The sequence below is a fragment of the Diadema setosum genome, chromosome 7, assembly GCF_964275005.1.
Source record: "Diadema setosum chromosome 7, eeDiaSeto1, whole genome shotgun sequence".
NCBI lineage: Eukaryota > Metazoa > Echinodermata > Echinoidea > Diadematoida > Diadematidae > Diadema > Diadema setosum.
Window position 1 is genome coordinate 7,608,429 of NC_092691.1, and position 17,331 is coordinate 7,625,759.

At 37.7% G+C, this 17,331-nt stretch overlaps 1 protein-coding gene across 1 annotated transcript in view; it reads right to left on the bottom strand.

Annotated features, from left to right (window-relative positions):
* Nucleotides 1–15,033, bottom strand: part of LOC140230661 (scavenger receptor cysteine-rich domain superfamily protein-like) — a 31,040-nt gene extending 16,007 nt beyond the window's left edge. The window contains exons 1-6 of the mRNA XM_072310801.1: nucleotides 14,991–15,033; nucleotides 11,960–12,286; nucleotides 10,842–11,186; nucleotides 9,406–9,735; nucleotides 4,789–5,121; nucleotides 3,320–3,655 (exon numbers count right to left, since the gene is read on the bottom strand). Of these exons, the coding sequence (XP_072166902.1) occupies nucleotides 3,320–3,655; nucleotides 4,789–5,121; nucleotides 9,406–9,735; nucleotides 10,842–11,186; nucleotides 11,960–12,286; nucleotides 14,991–15,033 (1,714 nt within the window). The remainder of the gene's footprint in view (nucleotides 1–3,319; nucleotides 3,656–4,788; nucleotides 5,122–9,405; nucleotides 9,736–10,841; nucleotides 11,187–11,959; nucleotides 12,287–14,990) is intronic.
* Nucleotides 15,034–17,331: the final 2,298 nt, after the last annotated feature.

Consider the following 17,331-nt stretch of genomic DNA (forward strand, 5'->3'; position numbering starts at 1 on the left):
ATAGTGCAAAAACTAACCATTCTAAAGATACTTCATTTGTTTCATAGCAAGGAATATTCTTGAAGTTCTAAAAGCAATCCCATATTTTCTTCCTAATTTCTTCTTTTAAAAGCGGGCTTATACCATTGCAAATATTTAGAATTGACAGGAAATCTCTCCCCTTCCACTTCCGAGTTTCTTCAGCTTGCAAGAAAAAAAGGGGGAGGGAGGTCTTCAGCGGAAAACATAACTTTACTGCGATCGCACTTCAAGATCTCTATCTCTTTCTTTTTAGTGTCACTTACGTACTTCGGGGTTGAAAAAGTGTAGACCCAAAGTGATGACACCATGTATTAATTTGTATGGTGCACAAAAAAGTATGGGGGCCCGAGCGCCCCCCCCCCCCCCCCCCCGCCGGTTCCGCCGGCCATATTACATATGAACAAAAGACATAAATGCATATATGGGCCTGCAGTCTGTGCGCATCTTTGTGTTAACATAACACGAATAATCATTTGACACAATCATGGCAAAAATGGTTGAAATAGAGATCAAAAAGTAAATTTCTTAAAAATACATCTACAAACATACAATATGTAGGCCTACACACAAAAGCATTTACGCTTGTATGGTTTCAAATGTGCATGTCACATTAAAATGAAAGGTAGTAATGACTGAGTATTAAATCAATATCATTTATCATTAGGTATAGTCAAGACCTACAGAACCTCTAGTAGGTTTTCAAAGGGATATGTAGAATATAGATAGGCCTATGCATTCATACGTGTAGCCCAGAATATGATAAAGGAAACATTATTTTTCAACTACCAAGTACAAAGAACACTTTAAATGAACAAAGTACCCTTGCACCCATGCAATTATTGTCGCACGAAATTTATGTTGAGAGAAATAGACATAATACAGATATTGGTTCGAACAAATGTATCGAGATACGTCCATTGTGGTATTATAATAACCATTGAAATTTAGAGAGCGAAACATACAGTGAATGGATCATTTATCATGAGTCACTATGATCGAAAATGGCATAGACAATACACATTGTATCATGTCTAATTAAAGCAAAGCAGTCCATAGACAGTATTGCTACCTATACATAGGTCTTAAAAGCTAAAGTGATCCCCGCAGAATCATAATTGGCCATGTTGATAATCACAATCTGTTCAACATTTTCAATAAATTGCTCGAGGTACTAATTCTCCTGATAACATTTTCATCAGTAAACTTGTTTCACCTGACCACATGTGGTTCGGTAAAACCTGAAATAGAACAAACATTGAAACTATTTTACTGTATATAAATCAGTAAGCCTCCGTACTTTACACTTTTTGAGCTGGACAAAACTGTTGATACGAGAGAAAAGTCCGCAATTATTAGTGATTATCTGTTACTGTTGGAATCTTGCAAATAAAAACAAAAACAATACTTTGACTGGTACAAGCTCAAAATTTTTTCGCAACAATTATGTGAAAAATTGGTAATTATTTGGACATCTGATAATGGGATATATATTTTTCAATGGAATTAATTTACACATTCATTTTCCTTCGTCAAGTCGTGTACATGTATATTGTAATATGAAAACTGATATTCCATGTGATGTTACTGAAAAGAATTTCGACTTATGAATGAATTTATGCTGGAAGAAATATAAAACAACCAACCAATGGCGCATGATGTATGATAATCCAAATGTAAGGTTCTTTTTCTTGTATGTGAGCGATTATGTCTCAATCCTTCCTTATCGTGCTTATTTAGGAGTAGACGAGTCTTGTATCCACTGTTAAAATTCCTGAGACATAATCATGTGTATATTAAGCCTGGATTTTTGTACCAACATGATCTTCATTGTCCGTGGTTTAGTGTGCCGTAGATGAGTCTGCTATGACGTCAGAGTACTTTGGAGGCGGGGCCTCATCACTCTCTGATATCATATTATCATAGTGAGGGTTGTGATACATCGCACCATTCTCGGATAACGGCGCAGAGTTACTTTGACCAGTTGGCGGAACTTGGCTGCCGATGTAAGTTCCTGAAGCCGCACCGTCTTGCGCTTTCTTTGATTTCTTCATTGACAATGCGTAGACGATGTCAAGAAATAAGCAGAGTAGAACCATCGATGTAATTACAATAACCGCAATCAGCCATCCTGCCATTTTATATTTATGAACTGCGTACAACAGAGAAACAGAAATATTCAAGTCCGGTGATGGCGCATTCGAGTCTAGGACAGTAGAGAAGCGAGCCAGGGGCTATATATCAGAAAATCACCTATCGCATGCTGCAATGAACGAGCAAACGGACAAGCTGTTAAAAAAAAAATCCCTCAAATATTACTGGTCCCTATTAAAACTACAGTCACCAATCTACTTACTCGTATCACTGAGTTGGCTTATCATTTCTGGTTTTAAAGATCAAATAATCCCTGAATTTGGGACCTGCCCCCCCCCCCCCCAAAAAAAAAAAAAAAAAAAAAAAAAACAGGGCATAGTGCATCTTTGGGATTCCTACTGAGGGAATCGTCCCATTGTACACAAACATTCAACACCTGTAAAAATTCGTTAAAAATCTGACCCTGTGTTTACAACAGGAGATTGAAATCTGAACTTTTGGCCCCCAACTTGATCCCCCCCCCCCCCACCTTAGAGTCCGGATTTGCCATGAACAATTTCAAAACTGCGGTCATCGATGTACTTTCTCATAGCACTAAAAGGCTTCTGCTTAGCTTCTTAAGATGTAACAGAAATCATTATTTATGTCATACTTTTCTTGTTACAGTATGCATGTTGATGTTCATAAAGAATGAAGATAGCTAGGTTTTACTATTGCTTGTAACCTGTCATGCTTACACCACACAGGAAGAATATGTGAAGTTGAACCAATTACTGCTTACTGCTGACGGAGCTTGGACAGCTCCATGCTCAAGCAAAACTAACGTTAAAATAATGTTACAAAATGTGTAAAAACAATATTTGAGGCATACTTCTATAACTTACCGACCGCATCACCTGCTGTACACCAATATCTTGTTCGTGGGATGTGCAGTTGGTATCGTCCCATTAAATATCTGAGCAGTCAGTTAAAGCATCTTAAAGTAACCCCTTGAAATCTAGGGTTCTTTTTCTCTCATTATTGTGCTTTGTCTCAGCGTTGTATTTTATTTTTTGTTATGCTGAATCAAATGTGTTTGTGTTTACCCATGTGTATGTCAAATGTCTGAAATGACGAATAAAACCATGATATTAATTATGAAAAATATCCTGTTTCTAACGAGGTTATATTTCATAATTTAAGTTAGAAGAAATTGAGGCATACTAGCCTAACTTACCGAACATCTCCTCCGTGCACTGTACACCAATATCTTGTTCGTGGGATGTGCAGTTCGTATCATCCCATTCATTGTGTGAGCAGTCTGTCAAAGAATCTTCATTTCCCGTGCAAACCACCCCACCGAGATGGATTGGACCATACCCTGGCCCGAAGTATCGGTAGGACGACACGACTCCTGCGTAGCCAAGCTGGCGGCACACAACCAGAGCGTTCTCGTAGGACCAGCTGTCATTACAAACCGTGCCCCACTTCCGATCATGGAATACCTGAAGTCTGCCTTCCCAAGAGTTCTCCCCGTCAACAAGCCGGGTATCGCCTTCACCAGCTGATGTACGATGTTATTCACGTAAAGAAAAGAAATAACATCGTCAATGACTTAATGGCTTCAAAACAACAGTCACGTTTCCTTACTTCAACAATGTTTCGATAAGCAGAAAAAAATACCAGTAAGCATCAATGGTTCTACCTAATAATGAAATTGCATCAAGTAAGTATACTGGGCCAACTGGATTGTATTTCAGTAAAAGTCAAGAGGGAACTGAAGGTGCTTTGTGTTTTGAATTTAATGAAAACCGATGATATGTCAGGACAATATGAACACTTCAAGGATGTTTTGAAAGAACTCTTAGAGATGACAGCGTCTTGATCAAGTCCATAAGGGAAGTGGAAAAAGTACACAAACTGAGTACAATACGCGTTTTTTTCCGTTTTACACGTGAGACTAGTGAAAGGGAAAACTTTGTAATTTTGTGTAAGAGTCTAGGGTCATCTAGTCAGCTCCATGCGTCTTTGTGTGAAAATGTGAGAAGAAACGAAAGCCCAAATATAAAAGTGGATTGAGTGACTGCAACACTTTTAGAACAAGATGGCACATGACTGATGACAGGATTGTGTAAAGTTGTGGAAGTGTGAAATTTCCAGTTATAGATGACGGCAGTTATAAACCAACACCTGCTGCAGTCTAAAACCGACATTATTAACGTTTCGTTACATACATGGTCCAAAACTACTTGAACGCGATCTGAGTGCCACATGGATAAAATACCCCAAACGAGTTAAACTCTGCATGTATACGCCGTAGCAAGTAAGTTTTTCCTCTGCTTTTCTTGCCTTTTTTTTTGGGGGGGGGGATGGGGGTTGGGGGTAGTAGTTGATTTGCTCTATAGGTTCATGTTTGAAACGGATATGCACACCGCGTAAAACATGCAATATTTTACCATATTGGATGAAAAAAAGGAAGAAAGTGCAAACTCCTTGAAAATTCGTCTTGACATGGTCTTTTAATCAGGAAAATAATCAACAAATCTTGATAATAACGAATTTGATATGGTCCTGCCAGCAGGCATACTTTCTTTGACAATTACATAGAATGATACGCACAATATTTGGAAAAGGGTTTGAGGTTGGAGTTCTCAAAGTGAAGACTGAGAAGTTCAGAGAATAATTATAGAAACAAACCTTCATAATCATGTATGCATTGCAAATATATGTCGTCAGTGTGTCGGCAGTCGTTGTTCCCCCAGCCACCGTGGGAGCAGTGGGCAAGTTCATACTCGTCCCCGGTGCAGCTGACTTCCGCAAGATGGACAGGTCCAATGAATCCTGTTGCCGCTGTATTCTCATAGACGGGTCCCGCAGACAAGTAGCCGAGCTGCCGACAAGCAACTTCGGAGTCGTTTTGATGCCACCCGTCGAAGCATACTGTTCCCCAAGAGTTACCGTGATAGATTTCCAGACGACCAAATGTTGGTGGTGTCAAACTGTTGGTTTGGCGCAACTCTCCTTCCAAAGCTGTAAGATAAATGTGCTCTAAATGTAGAATAACGCCGCATGTATAAACGGGATAAAGGTTAAAGGGATAGTACAGTTTTGGTTGAGATGAGAGTTTGGGCTTTTAAAGTTTTGCAAGATACCAGAAAACACTTATGATATAGCACAGAGCATACCATTTTAAGAGCGTTTCAAAGTTTATTTGATGAAAATCGGGTTTGGAATTACTGAAACATCCAAAAACAAAATAAAACAAAGCGATCATTCCAAAGTGTGGGTCCCACACTTTATTAGAATCGCTCTTTTTGGATATCTCAGCCATTTCAAAACTAATTTTTATCAAATAAACGTTGAATTCCTCATAGAATTGCATGCTCCTTCATATTTCGTATGAGATTTCTTATTATCTCACCTAAGTATGTTAGAAACCTGAAATTAGGTCTCAACCAGTACTTTACAGTCCCTTTAATAAACTTTGATCTCTTATTTTTTATAAGCTTTTGACGTCACGATGATAGGAATTTTCATGATGGTTTTCTTCAAAAAAAATAGTCCGTCCATGACTATCCTACAGGCTATTAACGTGAGGATTATCTCCTTCATCGTGCTGGAACAATTTTTGAGAAAACAACAAAACTATGAACACAGGGTAGAAATACTAGGGAGGTCTCTCAGGTTCTTTATCATTATCACCAAGATAATATGAGATAGTTGTTCATTGATATGATGGTGTAGTGCATGCCTGGTTGCTGTCGTGCAATTCAAACAATGCCAGATCTGGTCTAAGTGTTTGCGCTGTTCAAATTCCGCTATACCAAAGTTGTTCTTCCTACATGAGGGGCTTCCGACATTCTGACATTGCTGTGATTACTTCATTGCAACCAAGAGCGCCGGAAGCGGGTGGGGCAGGGGTGGCACTTGCCCCCTCCCCCCTCCCAAATAATTTTCTTTTTTGGGGGCAAATCGAGTTTTTGTCCCTCCCCCCCCCCCCCGTGCCCCCTGAAACAAATAATTATTCTTAGACCAAAATGAACAATAAAGGCACTTTTCTTGTCTAAAAGTTATTGATTTCATAACTGAAAATGCAAAATTCGAAAAGCATAATTAATTATTAATATACATTATGATATCTATACACTTACTTACTCGTATGGGGCAACTGTTGCAAAACTAAATGAAACACAATTTTTATTCTCCAGAAAAAGGCTCTTCATTCGACGGCACACATTCAATTTTTTTTTTTTTTTTTTTGGCTGACACTGATCCCATATCTTATCGCTTAAAAACTCTAAAGGCCAGTGATATACATTTATACCTAACTGCCATATTTACGTATAAACACACTCGAAATTTATTACCATTTTTTCATAATGCCCTAGTAACCAATGACCATAATTATTCACTCATACCCAACCCGTCATTCCCATTATTTTCATTCAAGTAAACCAAAGCTTTTACTTGCTCAAAAGTCGATCAGACATCACGGTTCGGATACATGGAACTCTCTTCCTGAGGAGTTGAAACAGTGTGCCTCCTTTTTTTTTGTTCAAAGCAAACTTAAAGAAGCACATTTTATTACAGTATACTTCAAATACGAACTAAAAACAAATAATTCATAGGACTAATGTTCGTCTCCCGATAGCAACATCGCATAATTATAATCCCCTCTTCCAGCAAACCAATTCTATTATTCTAAATTCCAGCCTAGAGATGTATCTGCCCTTGTGCACTTTCAAGCACTTGCACGCACAATCACCACCATCACACATCAGAGTTTATTTTCCCCTGCTATCTTCGCAGCAGAATTTGTATTGTTACGAATCTAGTAAGTCCCTACCATTTCCTCGAGCCGGCCATCCTTTCAAGCAATGCTTACAATGGCGGCCCTCTGCATACTCGCTTCTTAACTACAATTGTTGTTGTAATCCTGCTGCATAGACATGCATACTGTATCATTAATTTCCTTTTATATCGTTGTTTATGCAAGTCAAACGACTCTGTTTTGAATTTATTTTGTATATTTCCCACGTGTTCATGATTATGTAACTTATGTATATTGTTTTGCTGATTGATTTATTGATTTGCAGAAAATTAAGTATCTATTAAACAAAACAAACTTATTTACTTATGAGTAAATTTAGTGTATAGATAGTCTAGCGTCGCGTCGCGTCCTCGAGTGTGCCCCCTGAATTATACCTTCAGTAAACCTTACATTTTCCCTTTCTTCTATGCTTTTTAGCAATATAAGAATAATTTCTATTGCTCGAACAATGCGATCACTTTTAAGCTTTAAATGAATACATTTCAGAAGAATGACCTTCGCAGTGATGTTTGTTTTACTACGTTTAATTCCCTAGAAATTTGAATTAAAAAGTTCTGCAAAAGCGACTTTTACACTCTGTTTTTACAAAAAGTCCCTACCGTGATAGCCCCCCCCCCCCCCGTCCAACACCTTCCCCCCTCTCGGTCGCTTCTCTCCCTCGCCGAGGATCTCACACCGTCATATCATGTACCCCCGTATGTTATAGTCCTTCGCACTATTTTTTCACTATGTTTAATTTTCTATAAATTTGCTTTTAAATGCTCTATAAACGCGACTTTTTTACTCTGTTTTCTCAAAAAAGTTCCTGCCATGGGGGGGGGGGGGGGATCCCCCTTCCACACCCTCCCCCTGCTCAGTGGCTTCGCTCCCTCGATCGCCGAGGATCTTACACCGTCACATGATAATGTACCCCCCGTATGTTAGTCATAACCATAGTCCTTCACACCAATTTTTTTTCAGTATGTTCAATTTCCTTGAAATTTGCATTGAAATGCTCAATAAACGCGACATTTGTACTCTGTTTTCACAAAAATTCCCTACCGTGGGAGGGGGAATCTCTCCCCCCCCCCCAAACACCCCCCTGCTCGGTCGTTTCCCTCCCTCGCCGAGGATTTTACACCGTCACATAAATGTACCCCCGTACTAGTCCTTCGCACTAGATTTTTCTACAATGTGTAATTTCCTAGAAACGTGCTTTTAAATGATCTATAAATGCGACTTTTGTACTCTTTAATTACAAGAAGTCCCTACCGTAGCAGTCCCGCTCGGTCGCTTCGCTCCCTCGCCGAGGATTTCACACCGTCACATAATGTGCCCCCATCGAGATTTTGCCTCCCCAAAACCAAAAGTGTTCCGGCGCGCTTGTCTATAGAAAGTTTTTCTACTATGTGTAATTTCCTAGAAATCTGCTTTTAGATGCTCTATAGATGCGACTTTTGTACTCTGTTATTACAAAAAGTCCTTACCGTAGCAGTCCCGCTCGGTCGTTTCGCTCCCTCGCCGAGGATTTTACACCGTCACATAATGTGCCCCCGTCGAGATTTTGTCCCCCGCCCCCCCCCCCCCCAAAAAAAAAATTAAGTAAAATAAATAAAGAAATAAAGAAATCAAAAGTGTTCCGGCGCGCTTGATAGCAACTGAGTGCTAGATCATTGTTATATTGTTGGATTTTTTTTTTTCAAATTGACTATTTCCCTTGTTTCTTATGAGGGCTTTGTCTTCTGATGGTCCATTTAAAATCGCACTATGACACTAAACTGGCAAAATTGCTATAAAACAACTGTTAATCTGTCTGCATCATGTGGTTTATTTGACAACGTTCTCCTATACTGCATCTGATTTGAGGAGAATTTGCTATATATCCGCAAGTTGTTGGTTTTTTTTTTGTCTGTTCTTTTTCTTTACAAAATTAAGGTAAGGAGCGCGAATGAAATTACGACCAATTAACAAGTTTGCTTGAAAGTAGGCTCCACAATATTTCTTTAGTGTCTTTTTTTTCACTTGGATTCAAACTTTCTATAACCGTCATGCTCTGTATGTTTGCAATGGTCAAGTGTGCATTACGGCTTGATATCATAAATCGTTTTATTTCGCTCTATTTGACGTATCTTTTAATATGAAATGTGACAATGAATTGAATTCAATTCAACTGACTTAAATTTAATGGTTTTCATTTCTCCCCAAAACCTATTCCATGCGTAGTCTGACACAAAGTCTCTGTTTTGCAACCTCCCCCTCCCACTTTTTGTTCTGATATACGTCTTTGACGAATTTACAATTATAATAATAATAATAATAATTAATATGATTTATATAGCGCCAGATCCACTCTGCAGAGTGCTCCATGCGTGGAAGGAAGAGAAAGTGAAGGAGATAAAGGACATATAAATATCAAATACATGTAATGAGTAATCAAATTTTTCACTTAATGTATATCTAGCTCTGTAGTGATTCTATGATTGATTCTCTTAATCTCTACATACCTGAGGGATCTGAAAGTAAGGTGTAACAATCCACTCCCACGTCTTCGCCGTGTGTACATGAGCTGTTCCCATTATCGCTGAAAGTGACGTCACAGCCGAGGAGTTCAGTCTCGCTTCCAATACAGTCCACGTGAGACAGGTGGATAGATCCATTTCTTGGTGTGGGAGAGTAGTACACATTGTTCACTCCGTCATTCCCTAGCTGACGACAGATTACCTCTGCTTCCTCGTAACCCCAGGTCGTATTGCACACAGTGCCCCATTCGTTGTTGTGGTAGATTTCAAGTCGGCCGTCTCTAGACGTAGGACCGTCAGCCAATCTGATGTCACCTTTAAGGAAACATGATTCAAGGATTTTCTTATTTTGCTATTTTATTGAGGAAAAAAGAAAGAATATCAGAGGATTACAGACAGCATAATCATAGCACTGTTAACTAGCTGCGATGAAAGACAGACATAAACATACGTTTGTTTGCGTGGACGCATTTAGCAAGCGTTTTGGATAAACGAATCATCGGAATCAATGAACCCCTTTCCATATCGGATTAACTAATTTGTGGGTTTCGGGAGTTTATGTGTTTCGGAATAAATTTTATTTCGAACCTTCGTTATTGTGAACATCATCCAAACTAGTCGAAGTGATATTCAATCAACTCGCTGTTCGTTTACTGTAATATGCACAAGAGTATCGGAATTATCATATCCCATGTTCAATGATTTAGCAAGTACGATCTGTTCCGGTGTAATGCATCAATGCTGCGTGATGCAGTAGATGCAAGTTTTTGTTCCTGGTAAAATTTGCTTGGATGACAGTGAAAGTTGTGAGGCAATGGCTAATTGATATCCTAATATCGATGTCTTGTGAAATCACGTAAAACTTTTATTTCCGGTCTGATTTTGACAGATTGCTGAATCTGTATCACATTCTTGGTCCGATTTTAATTGCTGATGCCAGATGTGGTAAAATAGTGTTGTGGGTGGTATCTGTGTCGCCGGCTCATTGACTGTTAAAAGCATTTCGTCAGTGGGCCTTTGTGTTTTGAAGTTAATGTATTCTTTTCTTCTTGTGTTCGTGACAAAAAAATATATAAAACATTGACATGATTATCAATGTATATCTTATTCTCTCTGTATCAGTTACAGCAGTAAAAAAAAATTGAGGTAAATCTAATATTTTAACATTTAACATTCCCTTTAGGTAAAAATAAAGAAATGGCAAATTATTCCATTACTTTTGTTAAATGTAACATTTACAAAAGGTGGTGGAGTGACAACATTTATACTGTTGATTTACCATTTCATTTCTTTAGAGTGTGGATATACAGTGTACGCTTCTTTATCATTTCTTTGACAAATTATCCCACGGATTACAAATGATTCCTGTTTAGGAAAGTATTGTCTTTCCAAGAAATGTTCGCATTTTATGAAACTCTTACCCTCGTTGTACTCTATGAAGCATCTCACTCCTGCGTCTTCGTAATGAACACAGTTTTCAATTTCCCATCCACTGTGCTCACAGTCCGATAGTTCTGCTTCGTTACCATCACAATATACATTATTCAGGTAGATAGGTTGAGTCGGTGATCCCCCGCCAAAAAAGGCCCATCGAAAAGCGTCGGTCGCAGATGAAAAGCCAAGCTGTCTACACACGACTGAGGCATCCAAGATGTCCCAGTAATCGTCACACACAGTCCCCCACTGAGAGTCGTAGAAGATCTCAACGCGTCCCTCGTGACTTCCTGAACCATCAGCGAGTCGCACTGCACCCGTTTCCGGTACCCCTACGAACAAACATTGAAAAACAGTATCATGCAATTGACTCCATATACGTGCATACTCGAGTTTTATTCTCTTTGGCAAAAAAAAAAAAATAAATAAATAAATAAATAAAAATGAAACCATTTTTTTTTAAATTCCCAAATGAAAGATGATTGCAGATAAATCCGGCACATGTCATTCTTAATCTTTAACAAAGATTATTACCGACAAACATTATCAACAGTTTTCGTGCAGGATTCTGTTGAACAAGCTCCAACATTACTACACACAACTAATCAGTATAACACAAAACATCGCAAACGCCATTGTGACGTGGTCTCACATATCATAATAATTTGGCAAAACATATAAAATGCATAACATTATAACACAACACAACAACACAGTATAGTATCCTGTATATGTTATTGTACAATAACAAGAACACATTATTATAAACAACAAATTGCATTATGTCATTATGAAGGTTAAATTGATTAGAAATTTAGCACAAGTACGATAAAGATGTGTAAATTATAGAAATAGAGAAAAGAGGGAGACGAAAGGCCTCATCATTGCAAAAGTGGCTGTTCTACTTATAAATGGTAATGTAATTTATATCCATAGAACGGATATAATGAAGAAAAACAAAAGAAAATATAAAACAGAGACACTTTCCAGGCCATTGGCACATGTGTTTGTTTGTTTTTTTCGAAGGAAGAAAGTAATCCCATGAAATGTCCAGTATCTACAGTGGTTATGTTAGGAGTAATTGAGGCATGCTCGCATGACTTACCGAACGTCTCTTCCGTGCACTTTACTCCAACATCTTGTTCGTGGGATGTGCAGTTGGTATCATCCCAGTCATTGTGTGAGCAGCCTGTTAAAGAATCTTCATTTCCGGTGCAAACCACCCCACCGAGGTGGATTGGACCGTACCCTGGCCCGAAGTATTGGTAGGACGACGCGACTCCTGCGTAGCCACGCTGGCGGCACACAACCAGAGCGTTCTCGTAGGACCAGCTGTCATTACAAACCGTGCCCCATGTCTGGTCGTGGAATACCTGAAGTCTACCTTTCCAAGGAGCCCCGCCGTCAACAAGCCGGATATCACCTTCAGCAGCTGTGCGTCGTTTTTCACATAACGAGAAGCAAAAGAAACGAAATAAGAAAGCCAAAGCCTTCAAAACAACGATCTTGTTTTCCTTCTTTCAACTAGTTCCGATATAGGAAGGAAAAGGCTTGTAGGGTCCTACCAGATAATGAAATTGCATCAATCAAGGGCCACTCGATTTTCATTTTCGTGGCGCTAAAAGTCAAGAAGTCCTCTTCGCTTTGAACCGAATTAAAGTTGATGATTTGTCGTAACATTTTCAACACTTTGGGTTCTTTTGGACCAAATGTAAGAGGTTTAGGTCCAGGAGGGAACTGATAATGTCTTCCTTTATTAGTTTCATCGTCCCAGTCTCGTTTAATGTTTATTCGCGTGTGCATGTGTATCTGTTTGTAACTCTGTCTTCTAAGTAGGCTTTCAGACATTTTTCCTGACTTTTTTTCCCAGCTTTTTTGCCCTCTTTTTGCATCAGTCTTTTTTTTTATTTCACATTCTGTACCTGAGGGGCCCCCATTCTACAAGCCTTGTCTTTTTAGTCGGTCCCTCCCATTTTTCGATGTTTTGCTTAGTCAATTTTCATGACAACGTATTTTTCACTCTGAGGTTCCACAATTATATTTTTCCAAATTTATTTTGTTTTGATTATGCAACCTTATTTTCTGTTACCAAAGAAAGTGACATATTCATGTCCTTTTCGAAAAATAAAATGAAGTTTGAATTGAATTGAATGGAATTAAAGTGGTCATAATGAAAGGTGGGCTTTGTTTTTTTCGGATATCTTAACCATTTCAAAACAGATTTTCATCAAATCAACTTTTAATTCTTGCTAGAATTGTGCGTTTTTCAATATTTCATGTAAGTAATAACCCTCAGTCCCCTTCTCAACAAAAAGTATATTATTTCCCCTATTTAAGCTGTTGATCTTGTGGCTGCTTACTTACGAGTATTCAGTGCTCCCTAAGTGGCCAAGTAAGATAAATCAATTCAATTCATACTAGCGGAATATGACAAATGCGTAAAGTTGTGGAAGTGTGAATATTCCAATAATAAATCGCTCTCAAATGCAGCTAAAACAACATCCGCTTGTGGAATTCAAAATGTACCCTCTTAAGTCTTCCTTGAATACCACGTGTACGGTTCAAAACGATTTGAGGGCGATCGGATTGCCTTATAGAGTGAAATACCTAATAACAAATTAAATTCGACTGCACCGTTTCTACAAAAGACTTATTACATCTTATTCATATCTGTATATTAATTTATTCATATCCTACCCGTCATGTAACAGATTATCATTGGGAAAATCCCCTCTCCTCATAGCTCAAAATTCCATAAGACATCATGGTCCAAATGCATGGAAGTTGTTGAATGATGACCCCAAACACAGTTCTTCTCTACATTTCTTTAAAAATCATCTTATAAAAAAAAAAAAACGTTCTTCTCGCAATGTACCACTCGAATTATAAATTACGCTTTTGTTATAGTTCCCAACTCCTGAACACTGTATCCCACGCTTTTCTTTCCTTCTCTCTTCCCTCTACTCTTCCTATTCGGGTACCATATTCTCGGGTTTTGTTTTGTTTCGTTCTTCTTTCGTCTTTTGTGACCCTGCACCTCAAAACAAACAAAATGTCGCCAGACATGAATTTTTAGTTAAGACCATATTCTGAAAGAGCAGACTTTAAGCTTTAAAATGATGTATAACTCAAAATCAAATGGACTCTCTTAACCTATCTAAATATTGGAAAGAAAGCACAAACTCAGGAAAAGTGTGAACTGAGAAATGAGGCTCTGAAGTACAGTGTCTATTCAAGCCCTTAATCTTTACCAAACCGTGCAGACTGTGCGATGGATGGGACAAAAAACAGGAAGTAAACCACCAGAGTAACAACAATGAAGGGATTATCAGATTAAAGTGAAATTAGGCATGCCTCATTAACACATTCTGTCCATAATTAATGCCAACTTTCATAGCAGTAGCACTATCCTTTCAAAAGTTATTAGAGTTGAAAGTGAAGAGTGTGGACAAGGTTTTTCAGAAATGAAAAAGGGATTCTAAACACACACCTAATCACACTATTCTACCAAAAATGTTCGAGATAAACTGCTAAAAAACACTTTTTCCTGCCCGTTTTATGATACCAAATTTTAGCATAATATAAAAGAAGACCCGCTCTTTCAGAAAATATGAAAAAGTCAAGTTCGGCTAGGTTGACCCATTTCACTTATTTTCAGTCCTCACGCAAAATCAGTGTGTGCGACTTTATGTTCGTTTTGAGGTGCACGGTCACCTATATTCCACCTTGTGTTGTCCATTTTGGTCAAATGCATTTAAAAATTAATACTTAAAAGATTTCATTTATTTTGTTCTACGTGTGTATAATATTGTTCTGTTCATTTCTTTAATCAAATAAAACATTTTTTACAAGACATATCATGTTCAGAGGTCGTTGTCCAAGTCAAGCGTTTTCCTTATTGCTAACGGTCTCTTCCACTTGTATGTACACTTAAAGATCTGTAATGATAATCATATATTATTTCACGTGATTACATATCTGTCATGCGAATTTTTCTTTATTATTTTCATGACTTGTATGTTCGATATTAATATACTTATTTTCTGTTATGCACAATTGGATAAATAAAACTTACTGAAATTGAAACTCAAGAACACAGACACGAACCGTAATTATCTTGTATACATTCTAAATACACGTCTGCAATGTGTCGGCAATCGTTATCTCCCCAGCCACCATGGGGGCAGTGGGCAAGTTCATACTCGTCCCCAGTGCAGCTGACATCCGCAAGATGGACAGGCCCAATGAATCCAGTAGCCGCAGTTTTCTGGTAAAAGGGTCCCCCAGACAAGTAGCCGAGCTGCCGACAAGCAACGACCGAGTCGGTTCGATGCCACCCGTCGGAGCATATTGTACCCCAAGAGTTATCGTGATAGATTTCCAGACGACCATCTGTCATGTATGTCCAACGGTTGGTAAGGCGCAACTGTCCCTCCATAGCTGTAATTAAGACATCAATGTGCTTTCAATAGTGTTCTTGCATATGAACCAGATAAAATTGGGTGAACTTAGATCGTTGCTTTCTTTTTGTTAAGCTTTTTACTTCATAACGGTAGAAATAATTGTGATTTCCTCAGAAACCTGTTCAGTGTGGTCTACCTTCTTGATTGATTGATTGATTGATTGTTTTATTGTCCACGATGCGAAAGTGGAAATGCGCCTTTCACCAGCGTTACACACAAGAGATACACACAGATACATATATACATATACATATAGCTCTTCCCCCTCTCTCTGTCATTCCATTCACATTACAAGCTCATGCCATCTCTGCAAGTGAGCCATTCTGACCTGCATTCCGTCTTTTCTCATAAGCAATAAAAAAAATAAATAAAATTAGCACTAGCTATTTTCAAGAGATGGACGCATTCTGACAAAAAAGTATCTGAACTCATAGAACGCACACAATGCAGGCCCGGAAAGGAAAGCCAACCTCTGCACACAGACAACTACATGCTAATACACTGAGCAAAAAGGAAGGAACCACTTTTCCAGATCATAGAAGATTCCATAGAAGATTTTCATAAAAGATTTCGATGAAAATATATTACACATGATCATCAACTCCCGTACACTTCAAATAATATACGGAGCAAAGTCACAAAAGGTGACTACTGTAAATGGACTGAATTTCATAATTTCAGTCCAGGAATGTAAGAATTCTTGAGACAAATTTAGGAAGCAAGAATTTATTTTTATTTTCAAAATTTCATAATTTGCATCAAAATTTAAAATTTCCATTTTTGTTCATGTTGCTTTCTCTTTAGTGTCATTTGAATTTGGTTTTAACTAAAGATTCTTCAATTTCCTCCATTATTATCAGCCTTTCTAAATCTTTGGGGTTACAAAGACATTATAGAGATCAGAGATTATTTTGAAAATTTATTCATGTTTTTTATTCTGTAGATTTTTTTACCCTATAAAACTAATGTGTTCTCTCATGTTTCCCCTTTCATCGACATACCAGGCTGACAACCAATTAAATTACCTTTAATTTGGAATGAAATGAAATGAAATGAAATGAAATGTTTCCTGTCGTGTCGTCAAGTCAGTTTTCTTTCCTATAAGTAGTCTTGTTGCTGTCCCAGTCTTGTCTCATGCTCATTATTTTGTTTGTTATTGTTTTGTGTGTAACTGTTTGTCCGTCTCTCTCTTAGTGGGCTGCTAAACTTTTTATGCCAAACTTTTCATGCTGCTTTGTTGCTATATTCAGTCAAATTTTGCGTCGATTTTTTAATACAAGAGGGGCCCACACTCTACAAGCATTGACTTTTTAGTGGGTCCCTCCGTTTTTTTTTTTTTCACACAGTGCATATTGACAATTCTTTCATTTTCGTTACCTCTGCAACAATTGCAATGTATTGATACTGTTAGTTTTCCCCATTATTGTTGTTTTCTTTGTACAAATTTACATGCATTGTTTCTGTCACTCAAGAAAGGGAGATTTATGTCTATATTACTTTATTGTGGAAAAACGAATAGATTCAAACTCGAACTCGAACTAAAAAAAAATACATTAATTTAGTTCTCATAAAAATATTGTTTAGAAATATCAACTTGGGGGAGAAGTATTCACTTTTTTTTTTTTTTTTTTTTTGCTGAGTGTATATTACTAATACCGTCTCAAATCTCTCTGAAGATCAAAACAATATTCATTAATCGGAGCAATTCAGATTTTACTCAAGATCTTTATATACATAAACATCTGAATTGTTATCATCTTAGCTTATATCTTAATTATTATAATGAATGGATATTAATACCATGTCATAAATTTACGATTTAAATAATTGCAAACTAAACCCGTATCGTTTAAGCAATATTTGTTCACCTTGTGCTCAGGAGTTGAAATAGTCCACCTAACTAGTAACGTAATACTTCCATTTTTATATTAGTAATGTGTGCATCCTTCTGACACAGTTTGTTTACAACAAATCTAGAGGTGTATAAACTTCATGATTAATATTCTAAATAACT